The sequence below is a fragment of the Nothoprocta perdicaria genome, unplaced genomic scaffold (genome assembly GCF_003342845.1).
Source record: "Nothoprocta perdicaria isolate Ctin4 unplaced genomic scaffold, notPer1 scaffold_6, whole genome shotgun sequence".
Lineage (NCBI taxonomy): Eukaryota > Metazoa > Chordata > Aves > Tinamiformes > Tinamidae > Nothoprocta > Nothoprocta perdicaria.
In genome coordinates, this window is record NW_020455865.1 from 5,436,268 (window position 1) to 5,453,874 (window position 17,607).

Genomic DNA, 17,607 nt, shown 5'->3' on the forward strand with positions numbered 1-17,607 from the left:
AAAAAAAAGACAGAAACATAACATACACCGGATGACTCATCTACACTCTTAGGAACTTAAGCGATGGAAAAGGTTTGCTTGGCCTCTTGGCTGGACTATGTGACCATGCTGGATTGTACTTTACGGGATGTTTTACAATGTCTCATTCAGCCCAGTTGTAAATGACTCAAGAAATGGGGTTTCCACCACCTCTATTACAAGGCTATTCCAGAGTCCATCTATAGACCTCTGTTAGGAAGTTTTTTCCTGCCCCAGTAGTGAGAAACAGCTTGGCAGGAATGGGCTTGTTTGGAATCAGTGGAGTATAAGAAACTTTCCAAGGATACGAGATGATTTAACTACCCATCTAGGGATTCTGGAAAGCACACATGCTACTAACAGAGGGCTAAGGTCTTTCCTGCGTTAGGAGAACCAACCAAGCCATCTTTCTAGAGGAATTTAGGACAAAAGTAAATGGAAAGTCAGAAGGAGTTTAGAAAAGTCTAAAATCACAGATCCACCCCCCTCAGCTGGTGGCACCTGACTGATATTTATTCATCAGGGTGACTACAGTGTTGGGCAAATGAAGCTGCTACAGAAAAAAAATGATTTTCCTAGGCTGTTGGCTAGTTCCTTTCAGCTTGTTTGGATACTGTCATCAGAGGGTCTGGCAGAAAATAGACAAACACAGAAACTAGGTAGTTGGGAATAAATGTGCATGCTGGTCATGAACTAGTCACTGCCTCGAGCCTGGTGAGGCAGTGACACACAAGGGTTAAACCCTCAGGATGGCTCCTCCAGGCACACGCAGCATGCAGGGCACCGTGTGTGGAGAACAGGAACAGCGGCAGCTTGTGCACGAACAACGCTAACCTGAGCTGTGCTTGGCCCTTACTTCGTATCACTCCATATCTTTCTTCTCCTAATATTAGTTTTATATTCTTGGCTTAACTCCATTGGCTAKTGGTGGTCATGTTCTTGAGATGCTTAGCCTGTGACGGTAAGGGAGTGCACATGTCTGCATTTTTCATATGGCTGAAAACAATCCCCACTGCTGCAGAGATATGGAAAAGATTGAAGAGACAGAGCTGATAAGAGAGATTTAAAATAGTTTCTGCTTCGGTTCCTGGTTTTTAAAAGTATCTTAATAAGTGAAATTTACAGAAATTTAGTAGTTACAATATCCTCTGTACAAGTTAAGTACTATTCTTGACCTAAAGTGGTGCCAATCTAAATAGCTTAGGCATTTGCAATATAGCCTCAGTCTGATGAAGTGCAGCACATGAATGTTCACACCTATCTCCAAAACAGCTACCTAATCTTTAGTGATTTCACTTGTTTTACTAGCAGGACTGTCTAACCTAGCACTGAGCTTCTGCTTCCACTGAGRGCTCTCAGTATTTCCCCCACTATGCTCTGATCTCACAGCTCTGCTGCCTAAGACACCACAACAGGATATCTATATATCTATATGTTCCCAGTCTTCCTGTACAGCCTACATACCCTATGTACTTTATGGATAGTTTGAATTATGGGGTCCACTTTTGAAGTGAAGCTCTCGAAACTTTGTGCAGACTCTATCTRTATGTCCCTGTCATAATGGTTCTCAGCAGAAACTGTGTACCAGCTGCCAGCACTTATCACAGCCTTGTGCCTACAGGAATGATGACATGAACAGTGCCACTGTGCTGGCCCAGGGAACGTGGGCACGAGTTGGACATCTCTTGCACAAGTGAGTGCTGAAGAGCAGTCAGRTGTGCACACTGGAGGACACTATGTTGACACACAAGCCAAGCATGAATTCTCCAGACTGTCTTCTGGGTCAGCCCTGCTATCCAGATCTGCAGATCTATTTCCTCTTCACATAGAAAACAGATTAAAATCAACTCTCATCACTTCAGTTGGTCACTAACCGGCTGTCCTTTGGGTCCTGGATCACCTGGGCTCCCTGGAAGCCCTGTTCCTCCTGGTGATCCTCGCTTCCCTGTTTGGCCAGTYTGTCCAGGCAATCCTCTTTCACCCTAAAAGAACAGAAACCAAGTAATTCCCAAGGTCASGAGCTAAATATGGCAACATTCAGCTGAAATAGCCATAGAAGGAGAGCTGGGAAAAAAAAGGGTGCAGYGTCACAAGCAATATGGTTTTGTCAGGAGATCCCCTCAGGTCTGCAAATGTGGATTATTGCGGATCACATGCACTGTGAGATCCTTGCTGGGTTTGGGTCCTTGCTGTGTCCCCTCCTGTGCTCCACACAGAGCAGGAGCTCCCAGCAGGGCAGTACTGCCTGTTTGGAGCCRAGGACTTCAACTTCTGTTTGCACTTCTATGTGCTGCCTGTCCTGCCTTGCAGTTTCTCATAGCAATTGATGATTAATCCATCTAAAATGTTGAAGACRTTCCAAGGTTTCATCTGGAGGACCTTAATCCAAGGCTACAAAGSCAACATTTTCCCTGGCACCAACGCTGCAACTCAAGGACAGCAGAGAGGTGCTTGAGACCCACCATCACACTTTGTGCCACAGTCCTTTACCTTGCAAAGCCCCAAGAGAAGGGCACACCCAACTACACAAACCTGGGGCAGTCTATGATGAGGAGCGAAGAAATAAGTGCTCTGTCTCTGGAAACGGAGCATCAGATTCCCCAGCAGCAAGGCTGTGAGCCTGGCATAGCCACTCAAGAGTCTTCAGTCATTTGGGGGAATAGCCTGTTATTCTCCCCAAGRCAGCTGGAGGGCAGCAAGTGACAGTAAGAGTGACACGCTAGCCATAATTTAAATCAGATCTGATAGCCACCCCAAACATATCTAGAGTCTTTCCATTCAAACTGTCTTCCTACAAATGGTGGAATCGCTGCTGGCCCAGTTTCTATTGCCTACGTATGCAGGGTAGAGACCAGTAAGAAATCCCAAGGTCACTAAAGGTGCTTCTTTGTGTCCAGGGCAGTGCCCAAGCTCATACTGGCTTCAGCAAGTCCAATCCTGCAAATATATGCTAAGGAAACAAGCAGGGCAAACTTCCCATCAGCAGTTCAGGCCTCACAGGGAGCAGCTGAGGGATTCCTGAGTTTCCAGCAGTCATCCATCCTTCCTGCAGGCAGGGCCACTGCAGCTTCTCCAAGGCCACTTTTATTTTTTTTCTGTTGGGTAGGTACTAAAATGCCCCAAATGAGGCTGGGGCATTTGTAGCAYGGATATGTGTATCTGGAGACTCCTGAACTCAGTTAACTTTGACAAAGGAACAAATGTTTCCAGAATATTCAGCTTCTAGAGATTTCATTAAAGTGGATGGCTGGATGAGGAGAAGGGCCTATGAAGCCTCCAGCTAAGTGAAAGATGACAGCAGGAGTTCAACTGTATTACAGCCTAGAGAATCGAAACTCTAGATTAAAACCCCAAGGAAGCCAGGCTCACAGAGTGAATTGTGAGGAGGAGTATCTTAGGGAATGAGAAACTCACCTTAAATCCTGGTGGTCCCTGTGCTCCAGGAAGTCCTGGTATGCCCGGGTTCCCTCTTTTGCCTGACATCCCTGTTACACCTTCTTCCCCATCATCTCCCTGCTCTCCCTAGAAAAGAGACASAGCAGATGTTAGGGAAACAAGACACTCTCTCCACCTGTGCACATCTGCACAGGGACAGGCGAGTGGTATGGTTCTGTCTTCAGCAGCACGCATGCATCTTGGCGTGGGTGGATTTGCAGACACATGCAGAGAGGTCTGTGCATGTAAGTGTCTGTCAGCCAAGAAGCATCATTTTGTGTGTAGGCTTGGCCATGCAAAACCATCTCCTGCCTCTGTGTGCATGCATGGTTTTAAGAGCAACWCACAATGCACTCTGGCTACATATAAAAGAGCTGGATAGCTTATAGCTTTATATGCTGTGAATATAGCATATAAAATAATCTATAGTTGGACAATATCCACTTCTGCTGTGTTAATTTTTAGTTTTCCAGCTCCTGGTTGCATTTGGTGCTATAAAATTACAATTCCAAACTCACCAGCGTCCCAGGCACGCCGTCCTTCCCAGGCACTCCGTCCACTCCAGGGGCACCTTCCTGACCCTGCCTGCCCACCACTCCTCTAGGTCCTGGTAGCCCAAGGGTGCCCTAAAATCACAAAGATGTTGATGATGGGGGTGTCTGCACAGCACTGCCCGGGGTGTAAAGCTGAAGCTTTACCTACCGGTGAGCCTCTGCTCCCTGCACTGCCTCGTGCTCCTTGCTTTCCTTTCTGACCCTGCAAACGAAGCAGACAGACATCTAAAATTGCAGCAGTTCTAACACAATCCCACTTTCCAGCCTGATTTCAGGTTATGCTCTAGATAACATTTGAAAAACGTTTTATAAAAAGGAGACTATAAAGCCAAGTTGCTGTGGCACGGGGAGACGAGCTGCTATTTGGTTTTATTACAAGTGGTTCTTCGCATGTCTTGTGAGTTCTAGGGCAGGAATGAATAGCTAGAAGGCAAGGACCTACATTTTCATAATACAGAGCAGATGAGGACAAATAAAGCAGGATGAACTTGAGGAAGACTCAGTCCGCTGGCAAACATTAGAACAAGATGCTTAAAGCCTGCATCCTCTGGCAGTTCCTTGACAGCACAGTGCAGTACCGAGCAACTAGGAAACTTTCTGAGCCTTTTCCCTGCTTGGTTGYTCCCTCTCTGTTGAAAAGTTAACGGAAGCTCAAACACTAAATGTCCCATGTCTAAAACTTGCAACTCTGCTTTGCGAATAACGCAAAGAAACATCTCCGAGGTTTATTAGCTGTAAAAAGGATTAATTTCTGCAGAATGAATGGAAAACTCAGCTCATCACTAGGGCTGTCTTAGTGAGGTCACATACTAACACAGTTTTACATTAGAACATTGCATTTTCTGTGCATTATTTCTGCAGAGGACCAGGCCAACTACAGAAAGAAACTCCTAGGGGCGCTTCCTCTGCTACTCCATTGACCCAAAGGCAGTTTCAGACCATCTGCTGGTGGGTAGGATTGAGTTACCTTAGCACCTGGGATACTCCTTGCCAAAAACACCTACTCTAAGTTAGACTGTCCTTTGGCATTAATCCAATGGGGTCAGATTAAAACCCCTTACATCTGCCAAGAGGGAGCAGGAATTTGTTGAGTACTGAGGTCATGTGCCTATGTTTTAGCAAACGAAGTCCTGGGCCACTGAGAATAATTAGCAAGCTGCCATTTCAGCCAGATGTGGAGGTAGGAGAAAGTATCGGGTATCACGGAGCCCTGGAGGAGTGATGGGTGGTGTGTTTTCTTGCTCAGTAAGGCTGAGAAGTTAAGAGGTGGGGAATCTTCCAGGAAGCAGAAGAACTCTAAGGTTAAGTAGACTCCAAATTCGGAATGTTTCAAGCCAGAAAAGCGTATGGTCCAAATGAGGGAGCAGGACACTTCCCTGGCTCAGATATCCTTTGAGACAGGAAAGCCAGCTGGAGGCAGGAAACACTGTGGTATGGGAAAAAGACACAACCCGAGGCAGAGACTTTGAACCTGCCCGAGATTCACCCGTGCTGGAGTTGTAATTGTCTTAATCTTCTCCAGCTCCATAAAACCAACAAACTATTGGGCTTAAATGCTCAAGTATATGTTTCTTACCCTCCCTCTAGATTCTCCACAGTCCTTCGAGGCATAAACCATAGGCCAAATCAAATATGCTGGAGGAAAACATGAGAGTCCTGTTTTCTTTACACTTAGGATGCTATAAATCCACCCTGCGGAAACCTACCACATCACCTTTGGATCCCTTTGCTCCTGGCTGGCCTGGTGGTCCAGGATCCCCCTAGAAAAGACCATCAAGAAAAATCTGCTTGAAATTCTCTTCTGGCAGTATCGTGCATGAAGTATATAGCAAAGAGCATTTCTTGTGGCCCTGACAACACTGCCTGTGTGGAAACAATTCTGAGGAACAGGCTGTGCCCAGACAGGCCTCCTGGGAAAAACGAGCACAGAAACGTCTCCGGGGAGCACTTAGCAGGGTGTCATTTGTAGAAGGGATGCACTCCCTCACTTGGCCGGTGTTTGTATTCAGAGAAATCATCACTACATTCCAGATTGCTCCTGGAAAACAATGCTGAGAGGCAGACAGGAGGGAGCCTGGTCTGAGAAAGGCTCTGTACAGGCTATGTGCAGAACTAGGCTCTATCAGTCCCTCACATCTCYGGGGCTACCACCTCTCAGAATAAATTAACTACATTGGTGAATGCAGCAGTTTTACCTGTTTCTAAGCCATAAGGCAGAGCTCTAAGATTGTAACCCCCAGACTGAATCTGTATTTCTTTCTAGAAGCCTTGCAAAGAATGCACGTATTTCTTACCGCAGCTCTTTCTACCTTCCTTCCCTTTTGCACCTATTTTTCACRTGCATCTGACATTGGATAGCTTACAATAAAGCAGTATCTCTTACAGGTAAACCTTGCTGTCCGGGTTTTCCTCTTTCTCCATCAAGCCCTTCTTGACCCTTGAATAAAAAGAGAGAGGGAACATTAGTTTCTTCCTAGGTACTTTGCTGGCAAAAGGGAACAATGGCCCCTGACATTCTTCTCGTCCAGTGAGCGGGTGTATGGCATTACGAGATGCTGATATGCCCTGGTGCCCTGGTGGCCAAGAAGGAAACGGCCACAAACTGAGGCACCAAAAGTTCCAGAGGAACTTGAGAAAACACTTTTTGACAGTGAGGCTGCCCGAGCCCTGGAACGGGCTGCCCAGAGAGGCTGTGTTGTCTCCTTCTTTGGATCTTCCCAACCCGCTTGGACGCAGCCCTGTGCCACGTGCTCTAGGTGACCCTGTGTGAGCAGGGGGTTGGACTAGATGACCTCTGAGGTCCCTTCCAACCTTAAGCGTTCTATGATTGTATGATATTCAGGACTCACAATTTGCCTCCAGCTATTTTTTTACCACTTCAAGTAAAGGCCGCTGAATTGCTCCTTCTTGTTTGAAATAGTCGCATGAGCCGTGGACAGGGACAACAGTCAGTCATGAATCATGACTGCTGGAAGGGTGGATGTTCTGTGGCCCAACGCAGATTGGAAGCAATTCCCCAAGACAATCTGTTTGTGAACCAYACATTGAGAGTAAGACTCACTGGATAACCAGGGTCTCCAGGCTCCCCTCGGTCACCTCTGTCACCAACAGGGCCCTAGAACAACATAGCAAAGGTTTAAGGTCAATGCAAAAAAAAAAAAAAGATCTTATCATCAACAGTATTTGTATGGCTTCTGTGTGGTCTACACATATAGAGGCAACTCAGCTAGCACACTTGCAAAATCAAGGTAGGATTGAGCAGAAAAGGGATTTAACATCTTACTCTGTCTCCAGGTGGTCCCTGTGGGCCTTCTACTTTCCCGTCATCACCTTGTTCTCCCTGTAAATAAAAATATATCAGTATTAATATTGACAACAACACAAAAAGCAGGTGCTTCTGTCCAGACTCGAACCAGTCCTTTCGTATCCTGGGTTCCTAAACCAAAACCTCTATTGAATTTAATGATTTTCCATCTAAAGGAAGCCTGAATTAATTTTTTTGTTTCCCAACCTCCTGTGCACTGAGTCAGTGCATGCTTTCCTGGTTTCTTTGGTGGTTGTTTCTGCCTGGTATAATTGTCCTCTCCGCAGAACCAGGTGCAAAGAGTTATTTCAACAGTTACTAAAACGAAACAAGAAGCATGTAATTAGGACAATATGGGAAACAGTTCTCTGTCTCTGAGTTTTATTGCCAACAGTCAAGCCAAACTCTTTAATCAAGCATTTTCCCACCCTCACTGAGGGCTGTCTGGGCTGTCAAGGGAACAAGGGTGGTCCAGATGCTCTCCCTGGTTGTTTGCTACYACTACAGGCTCTTTGAATGACCAGTCAGGTAGGAGCATCCATCACTTACAGGGTCACTGTGTTAGAAACTCCACTCATTGATGGGTTGCTCCCCATCAAGATCTCAGAGCTCATGGTTTGGCTGGCAGGTAACATCACCTGKATCACTTATAACTGAGGTCTCTCCAAAATATCCATAGAAAGATCTGAGAAGATTCCCAGCATAGACACTCTTTTTTTTTTTTTTTTAATTCAGTTGTAAAAGTCACTTGGGGTCATGGTGTCCTATTTTCTCTTCAGTCCAGCTTTGCGACGGCGGTTTCTTTGCTCCCCATAGAAGAGAGCCACATTCCAGCTCCTCTGGTTTTTGGCTGCTTCATATCACCGAGGCTCTGGCCGCGTAGGAAGGACGTGTTTCACAGCCTCTTTGATGCTGCAGCTACTGGAGAGCAGCAGGCTGGGGGATTCTGGCACTGYGCAGGCACCGTGTTTTGACTCCTGGGGTGCTCCTAGAGGCTTGAACATCTACATCTACAAGGTTAGTTATGCAGAGCCAAGGGTTTTGCAGATTATGCAATTCTCGGTGGTTTTATCAGTCTTTTCTGATGTATTTATAATGAGAGTCTTTTTTTCTGCTGCTCTCATCTTCTGTTCGATTTGCAGCTGATGGCAAAGGTGCTTGGGCAATTCCTCAGTGATCCAGCCCCCGGGAGTTGGTGTTTAGGGTGCTTCGGATGTGATGCTTGATAGGGACACATCTGGAGCAGCAAGTTACCAGCAGCAAAAAAACTCTTTGACCATGGAGCTGATAGTTCATTTTCCGTAGGAATTGGGCCCATGGCTTGGAATCAGGGTTGTGCCACCATTGAGGGGGACATACTGGCTTCTCACTGGGGCTGGGCACCAGCATCCCCATTCACAGATTAGTAAATTATGACTCCTCAAGGCTTGATAAAACCCCTTGCAGTCATCCTCAAAGGAGGCAAAGAGCTTGCTGTAGATCCCTCCATCACACACCTGATGATCAACGGTGTTTTCTTTCCAGCTGCTCCAACATTTGCTGGATGATCTAGCAACTCAAGTTGCTAGAACTTCAAACACGTTCTCAGGTGATAGTTATAACTTCATGAAGTGATAATACTAAGGGTGGTGAAGTCCAGTGTACTTGTGGGGGTTTGATAAAAGAAATATAAAAGAAGAAAGTGTACAAGGAGTGTTTCAGAATATAATATTGAGCAGTGTGAATGGAGATTTGGGTGGCAGAGCAGAGATAAAGTAACATTTGACAGTCTCTCAGTCTCTGCCAACAAACCTTCTGTGTTAATGAACTTGCTAGTTGAAGGCAGCAGCAGAACATCTGGCAACTGGTCAGCTTTGTAGCCACTATCAAAAAATGGGAGCCTACAAAGGAAACAAAGCTACTGGATTTCTTGAGTCTCAAAAGAAAAATTCCTAGCATACATGTTAACAAGCAGAAGTCTAGGCATTGCTTTTGCTCAAAGAGGACACGAACACTTTTCCACCGAGGTGCTGAGGCAGGTGTGATGAATGCAAAGAGAAAGCTCACTCTTCTGGAGAGCTTTGAAGAGCATCAAGATTTGCAGGCTTCCTTCCCAAAGTGCAGCAATAAAGCTCTGTGTCTCCTTGAGTGCAGCTCCCCTCCCCACCTCACTCTGTCTTCTGAAGGAGAAAATCCTGCAGAGCTGGTCAGCTCTAGGACTACGAGGCCGGGCTCCTCCAGCGCTTCCTGATGCCTCAGCTGTTCAAGAGGGAGATGAAAGGTCTGTACTAATTTTATGGAAAGTTGCAGTGAAAAAAAAAAAAAAAAAAGTTAGAGTAAAGGGCAGCAAAGTAAACATGTTGGGATACAAATGGAAAATGCATGGAGAAGAAGGGAAGGCTTGTTGTTGCTGGCTCCAGTCCCAAAGTGAGATACACCAGTTTGTAATTCTTAAAAGGATCCCATCTGGACTGCTTTAAGCAGCTGCCAAATGCAGGCGTCTGCTCTGAGCAAGGCCTCTTTGAGGTGCTGCAAATGTATGAAATGCAGCAGAGTGGCTGGCTGGAAGAGCACAACGGGGCTAGATTCCACAACAGGCCTCTCCCAATCCACTTAATTCTCTGGAAAAGGGAAGACCTATCCCACCATTAAGTACCCTCTCTCTTCAGCAAAGCTAAATTCACGACGGTGTGTAGAAACTCACRGAGCTTTCACGCTCCCATCTCCATTTCCTCTTGAGCTTCAGACTCAGGTTTTCATTTTAATGCTCACATGTGTGCTTGAGGTTACAGGGGTTCAGAGAGAAGGATGCTTCCTACCTTTAGGCTTGGTGCCAGGCGAGTCTTTGGGGATAAGAAGGAATGAGGGAATTCCATGCGAGACCTTGTGGAGTACCTGGATGCTGCACATGATACTGGGCTCCCTTGTTCAGTCGCAGCTGGTCCCTCAGCACTGTGTTAATGGATCTCCTGTCTCTCAGTGGAGACATGAGCAGGATCTGACTATTGATGATGGTTAATGGACCTGAGTGTTCTCAGTAGAAGACCTTAGGTGCTCTGGTAACTTTGCCCAGCTTCAGGTTAGATAATCAGAGTCATTTTGTTATCCTAGACTGAGTTATCTGCATTCTGGTAACCAAGGAAGGTACCTCCGAGGAAGTGCTCCTCTAGCATCCATTTGGAGAAAAAATACTCTTCTAGCTATGTACAGTCACTGTTTTTTATTCTTGCAGGCACTCTGTGATTGCATTCTTTTTCCCGTGGGTCCCAGTTACTGGCAGAATATGTCCTTAATGCATCTTCTGCCACAGGAAAGGAAGCGTTGCTAGCAAGGCTTAATCTCCAGAGCCATCTCCTTGAGCCTGACTCCCTTAAAGCTGAGACTTTGCTAGTGTGCTGCACTTCACCAGGAGCAGGAGCTGCAGGCTGGGCACTTCTCTTGCAGCTGGGTGAACAGCACGGCAGAGGCAGCTCTGTCAGGGAAGAGGAGACTCTTCCCTGAGCACTTGAGATCAAGGATTTGGAGACCACCTGAAACAATGGGAGCTTTCAAGATGACAACTTGGAATGAAAAGGGATTAAAGAAAGCAGCAGTTGCAATTTAAACAGCGGAGATAAGTATCTGCACCTTTCTTTTTTCTTATTCTCTAACGGCAATGGCTGATTTGGCTTTTGGTAGTTATTACTCACAAGTTTTGTCAGGATGCTCAAATTTCTGTAGTGCAATTGTGAGAAATCTCTGGGCAGGCTCTCAACAGAAGGCGTGCGTGGTCGCGAGCCCTCACATTATTAACCTGAGCTGGTGGTGTTGGTTGGCACCTGCCACTTCCCCAATGGCCACTCAGCAGAATGCCCCTAAGGAGAGCTCCTGAAGTTTGGAAAACCTAGAGTGATAGCTAAGGAAGTAGATGGGGGGCAGCATCAGAAAGTCTGGAAATAGGAACTGAGCAAAGCAGTGATGGAGATGAGGAGCAGTAGCAGCACAGCCAGCCATTCCTGTGCCATGGGTGCATTTCAGCCTCAGGAAACATGTGAGAGAAAGAAGACCTTGTTCATCTGACCCACTAACTGCTACAGCACCGAGATTCTCTCCTGCACAAAATGTTTCCAGGTAGAGCAAGCGTAAATCAGGTGTCCTGACATTCAGGATGCCAAGCTGGAGAGATGCACGCCCAGCCAAGGCAAAGATGAGCCCTTGGGATCTCTTCTCAGAGCCTCACGAGCTCCATCTACAAGCAACGAAGCCCCAGCCTGCACACATTCGTCTACAATCCCACCCATGTGCAAATCCCCCACGCAGGGGGAATGCCAAGAGCTTGCTCAGCCATGGAGACATCAACATGAAGTGCAACAAGACAGAAAACCAGGAATGAGTTCACAGGATTTTCTTCTCACTTGATGGGGACCCCACGTCCACCATTTCCCTTTGCTATCACATCCCTTCCCAAACTGGGGRTGGGAGCGTTGTTGCAGCTACTGGGGACGCGTGACTGGCTCCAGCAGCCCTGCGAGTACAGCCAAAGCCAGCGGGGATTGTCCTCGGAGCGCCGAGCAGCCAGCTACGCCGACAGGAAACCATTAAAGCATGAGTCACTTCTCCAGCCTGAACTGGTTACGAGCGTGCTGACTCAGCAAAAGGGGGAAAATGCCCGGGGAACACGGGCTGCAGCCGAGGAACGGCTCTGAGTCAGCCCAGCTGCGGAGAGGGGCTCGTGAGGGGTGTGGGTGGACAAGCAGGGACGTGGGAGAGCGAGAGAAATGGGGCAAGGGCAATGGAGAGGAGACCAGTTCTGCCTCGCTTACAAAACGCGGTCAGCTGATTTCCCCACAGATCTGCTGGCCGAACATCAGCTGGGTTGTGCTGGCTCTTCTGACCCGGTATCAAAAAGCTGCTTAGCTTCCTCTTGGGGACAGAGYAGAATTTCTGTGGAAGCAGAAGGTGCCTGCTGGCTCCTCTGCGGATGGGGTGGCACTCGGCGTCTGGTGCCATGTGCCAGTGCTGCAGCTGTCCTGCCTTGTACATCTGCAGCCCAAGTGGGCGAGGGTGGGATCCCTGCCCTGCCTGAATAGCAGAGCAGACTGGAAAACGCTCCTTCCAGCCGAGGAGCAGAGAGCTCAGACACGTGCTCGTGTTACAGCCGCGTAGCAGAGCCCGGCCGCCCGTCGGCTACAGGAGCTCCCGTGCCAGCGTGCTCAGGCTGTGGCCAACACGAGTAACACAACACCCGCAGCCTCTGAGAGCAAGTTGGCTGCCTTCTCACAAGTGACGTGCACGGTAACCGGAGGTGTGTGAGCGTGGACAGCAACGATACAATAAACCACAGTGCTCTTCCTAGCAAAGATGGGCATCCCAGTTTCTGCTTTTGCCTCAGGAAGCCACTGCTTCTCTGCGGCTGGTCCGTGCAAGAGCCGTTCACATGAGTCTCCTGGGGCTGTGCTTTGGCACTGGGGTCCCAGCACAGCAGCACTGCCTTGTGCAGACAGGAGAGGAGATGGCCAAACTCAGCAGTCTTACCTTCTCCCCCTTTGGCCCTGGTGGTCCAGCTGGTCCTGGTGGTCCTGCATGCCCCTGGGGAAAGCAGAGAGCGCGTGAGGAAAAGCAAGAACTGTTTGTCTAAAGGCTCTCTCTGGCTCACTGCTAGCTCTCGGGAGCCCTGCATGGTGCAGCCCAGAGGGATGTGCACATGCTGCACAGCAGAGGAAAGCAGTTTGGAGAAATCCTCACAATGCAAATAAAGATTGGAGAAAAAGCTAAACTAAACTCAGGGTAGGATCATAAATAGAACTCATTTTAAGATAAATTTTGCATTTTAGAGTAATGGTTTTGCTATATTTGAGAACAGTGAGAAGCTGGAGGATGAAAATGAAGACTTTACCTGGTAACCCTTTAATCCTGGTTCCCCTTGAACACCCATCCTTCCTGGAGCACCCTGGAGAGGGAAGCACAGAAAGCATCATTAAAGCAGGATGCAGGTGCTACCCTACCACACATGGGGTGCACTGGGCTGCCAAAACCAATGCTCAGCACTGCATGAGAGCATCTCAGTGCAGCCATCTGCTCCCCTGGCCCATGAGAGGCTTTTACTGTGACAGTCTCAAATAATCTTGCTTGGCTTTAATGCTTTACATGAGCGATATTAGGACTTCTGTCTTCACCAACATGTCGCAACAGGTTCCTCAGCTCATTCAGTTTGCTACCCACGTGCCAGTGCCAAGATCCTTTCCACGTGCAAACCAGCTGGTACTGTGGGGCTCCTGAAGCCTGGAGAGCTACTGCCCTTGCCTCTGTGTTCCTGCATTAGGCACTGATACCCGTGAGCATGTCCTGGCCGCTGGACTCCACAGCTTCTCTCCAAGGCAGCTGGGAGTGCAGAGCAAGGTCTCCGAACAACAGCGTGTGGATCCTCATTTGCCAGCTGCTCATCATGCCCCAGAGCTTTGCACTAGCAATGCAAGTGGCTTCCCAGTGCGCATTCTTTGCCTGCCCCTCTGGATGTCTTTACATCACATCCAAATTGCCATTGTGCCAGGAAGTCCACCACTGAGACCATCTGCATGCAGAATCCTAACTGAAGGGGAGGGAGCCTTTGCTGTAGGATCTGCAGCAAAGAGGGAGTTTTCTCAGCTGTAATAATCTGTTTATTGCATCTTCAGCATTCTGAACAAAATGGTTTAGAACAGAACCTCAGATTAAAGTGCAATCTTTCCAGATAATCCCATTTAGTGTGAAAAAAAAACCCTTCTTCCTGAGAAAGACTGCAGAGACATGTTCAGTCCAACAGGCTGCTTTGCTTCCGTGTAAAATAATCCATGGAGACTTTGCCAAAGAATACAGAGGGAGGATATGTAGAGTGGCCATAATTTTAATGCAAGAAAACACTATCAGCTGAACTGTTACTCCATCACTCACTCGCTTCTGTTCTAAAACAACACCGATTCCTGGCTTGTAAATTAGTGTATTCCCTCCTGCTCTTTCACTAAATTCTAACCAAAAATGTGCAAGGTGTTTCTGTGCCAATCTGTGATGTGTGAGGAGGTACTTGGTACTACTGCTGCGGTCTCATTCATCTCATGTTCCTAAAGTAAATTAACTTTCTTCACTCACTGTGGTACCACTCCTCTCTTGAAGTCTCACCTTCAGGCCTCAACTGAAATCCTTCTCCATACTGTACTTCTTGCTGCAAGTGTTTTAGATAAGTAGATCAAGAGTGGGTGTAGAGACAGGGCACAAGCCCAAGGCAGAGTTCCTTATAAAAGCACTGTTTGACTTGGAAGCCGCTCTCACCATGAGTGTGCAGTCTCAAAGGGAGAGCTTGAAGCAAAAAATAGCTTATCAGCTCACTCCCCTTCTCAAGGACTATCTCCAGGGCTTCAGCCCGTRTGGGGAGCTGTGAAGAGCTTCCACAGTGTAACGTGAGCTGGGTTCAYGGAGCACCAACTCAAGCGACACTCGGGAGTCTCTCTTGTGCAGCTCAGAGCATGTGAGAAGCTGCTTTGGAAAATGAATCCCCTCTAGCTTTGTTTGCTCCCTGTGCTCTGAAGCCTCTACTCAGCTCTCTCCTTCACTGGGCCTGTGCCCGCCACCGCTAGCCGCCTTTCTGCGCGTTGTGTTCAACCGTTTGCAGAGCTCTTCTCACCATAGGTCCCAGGGTACCTCGGGATCCTTTAGGGCCTTGGTTCCCCTTCGGCCCCTCCTTGCCTGGAGATCCCGTCTCGCCGAGCTGCCCCTGGAAGCCCTTGCTGCCCTGCAGAACAAAAGCACCGGCGTCACTACGGAGTGAAACTGCCTCTACAAAGAAACAACACAGTGAGCCAAGGGAGCGAGATCCAGAGAAGGAAACGGTAGCCATGGGAGATGTTCCTACCTTCTGGCCAGGCTTGCCCTTTTCTCCCTGTTTTCCTGGTTTCCCTTCAGGTCCCTAGGAGAGCAAAAAAAGTCATTGGAATGAGAAAGCAAAGACACCCCTTCCAGCCACCCTGAGGGCGCTTATCTGCTGACCGTAGCCCTGACAGCATCCTCATCCACGCGATCCAGTGTCGTGGGGGAATAGCTATTTTATTTTCTATTTATCTGCCACACACACCTTTCTGCTAACGTCCTGCTTACGATGCCAAATCTTTTCCTCCCTTTGTCTTATTCCCTGCAATGCATAGTACACGCAAACCAGAAATCAAAATACACCCATTTCTAGAAACAGACCTGGTCGCAGAGTTTCAGGTGGAAGTCATAGCAATGAGATACAGAAATACGGGCTTGCTTTGCACACCCAGCACAAGGGTCTGAGATGCAGCAGAACCTGCGACCCATCCTTGCACACGCAGCACAGAAACTGGCTGCAGTGAGCTGCTAAATATAGCGCGCTGCTCTTAGGGAGCCCAGCGCGTTCATTCGCTCAGTGTTTGACCCTGTTGGCTGCAGGGCAGACAGCAGATTTTTGGATTTGACAGAAAGAAGCAAAAGCATCCCCGAGAAAAACAACTCCGCCGTTTTGGCAAGGGCAGCAAACTTTTCAACAGCATCTACACATCAGCACGGCATCACACCCTCTGAACGTCTGGCTTGCACTTAAGGAGGTATTATTTTCACCACCCTTGATGCTGCAGAAAAGCATCAATCTCTCGGCTAAACAAACAAACAAAAAAGAAACTTTGAAGGTTAGCCATATCTGAGCGTTTCCACTCGGATCTGAAACACAGGCTGCATTAAGTGCTTGCTCTTAACATAAAGGAGCGATTCAGGCTTTTACAGCCCTAAACAATCGTGTCAGTTCTTCACTTCCCCAAAGGGAATAGCTCTATTTTATATAAGTTGAACATTGCAAGACCCACCTTGCCAATATCAGAGCTCCACAAAGGACAGTTTCTCCATGCAGAACTATGGGATCCATCCCTTCCACACCGCTGAAACCTTYTGCCTGCTATTTTTGCTACCACTTCCTCAGAGTGAGCTTTTGGAGGTATAGTTTCCCCTTGTGATGGGAAACAGCAGGTTTCTCATCAAGCAGCTGGGTTCCCAAAGCAGCAGACTGGGAAATGGCCATGCCATCCGCACCCACCTCCRTAACCAACGTGCCATGGGCTGTGCACCAGATCACCTCCCCACCTWCCAGTCATTATTTGTGTCACGAAACAAGGATAACCCTTGCAGACCCTGCTCCACAGCGGTGTTGAGGGGCCGAGCAGCTTGGGGGTTTGGAGAGCGAGTAGTGGTATCACTCACAATRCTTTACTGTCAAAGCAAGACATGAACAAGTAACGACACAGCTGGGATTTCTAATTTGTTATATAATATTTCACCATTAATCCCCCTGGACTATGCACTGAGGTCTTTGGGAAGAACAGACAATAGAAAATCCTTGCAAATGGGAAAAAGCCCATTTTGAGCTAAATCTCCTCCTGACCCTGGTGCTGGCCACTTCCTTGTTCTTCACCAGCAGAGCAATTTTGCTCATCTCATATGCACTCCTGAACTGCTGTGTTGTAAGATCTGAAACAAAATCTGCCGTGCTACTTGCATCTGCCTCTCCATGCTGAGGAAGTGTTGTAATTCATATAAAAAACTACAAATGCTGATGCATTGATATCAATATATTTTTATGAATGCACAAGAAAGAAGGACTCCTGTCTACAAAAGGGAGGTCACAGGCATCTCACCGCTGTATCAGAAGAATTATCAATCCAGCCTGGTTCCTCTCCATCTGGATATATCTCCCTCTCTGTATCAGCTTATTCCTTATGACCTGCTGGCTTCACTGAGCAGGGACATTCATCTGCTCCAGAAGGTCTGTGGAGTCCTTGGCCAGGGTGCAGCTCCTTCATTGCTGGAAGATGAAAAAAACTGGCAGCAACTCTAAATCTTGTCATCGATAGCAGTGAAACCAGCTGTCACTCCCAGTGAGATCTTAGCCTGAGCTTCCCTCACTGCTCTTAGGTCTTGTCTGCTGATTAAAAGCTTCATTGGTGGAAATAAATGGGTCAAATCACGCTGGCAACACCATCAGCAGAGACGTGGCTTGGATCTTGCAGCYGGTGCCACCTCCTCCAATGGAGGAATTGCTGAGCTCTATCAGCAAAGGAGATTTCTGTGCTCTACCAGGGTGCTTTCTAGGACACTGGCCAGCACAGCCCCGCTGCTGAGCGAGAAGGCTACCATATGGCTGCTTTTCCTGGATGTGCTCTCTCTGGCTGCGCAGAAATGTTGTCCAGATGAAATTGGAGGCAGTTCAGCATTTGCCTGGCGTTCCCAGATATGTGGTATCTCCACTTGAAAGGTCTCAGATGTGGTTGCCATCCATTGCAAGCCCAGCGGTTCACAGGG

General features: G+C 47.8%; 1 protein-coding gene across 1 annotated transcript in view; it reads right to left on the minus strand.

Annotated features, from left to right (window-relative positions):
• The window catches only part of COL27A1 (collagen type XXVII alpha 1 chain), a 151,831-nt gene that overhangs the window by 7,369 nt on the left and 126,855 nt on the right, over positions 1–17,607 (minus strand). Inside the window, exons 39-50 of the mRNA XM_026049328.1 lie at positions 15,155–15,208; positions 14,927–15,034; positions 13,166–13,219; positions 12,805–12,858; positions 7,291–7,347; positions 7,069–7,122; positions 6,391–6,444; positions 5,714–5,767; positions 4,156–4,209; positions 3,972–4,079; positions 3,433–3,540; positions 1,893–2,000 (exon numbers count right to left, since the gene is read on the minus strand). Coding sequence (XP_025905113.1) covers positions 1,893–2,000; positions 3,433–3,540; positions 3,972–4,079; positions 4,156–4,209; positions 5,714–5,767; positions 6,391–6,444; positions 7,069–7,122; positions 7,291–7,347; positions 12,805–12,858; positions 13,166–13,219; positions 14,927–15,034; positions 15,155–15,208 — 867 coding nt within the window. The remainder of the gene's footprint in view (positions 1–1,892; positions 2,001–3,432; positions 3,541–3,971; positions 4,080–4,155; positions 4,210–5,713; positions 5,768–6,390; positions 6,445–7,068; positions 7,123–7,290; positions 7,348–12,804; positions 12,859–13,165; positions 13,220–14,926; positions 15,035–15,154; positions 15,209–17,607) is intronic.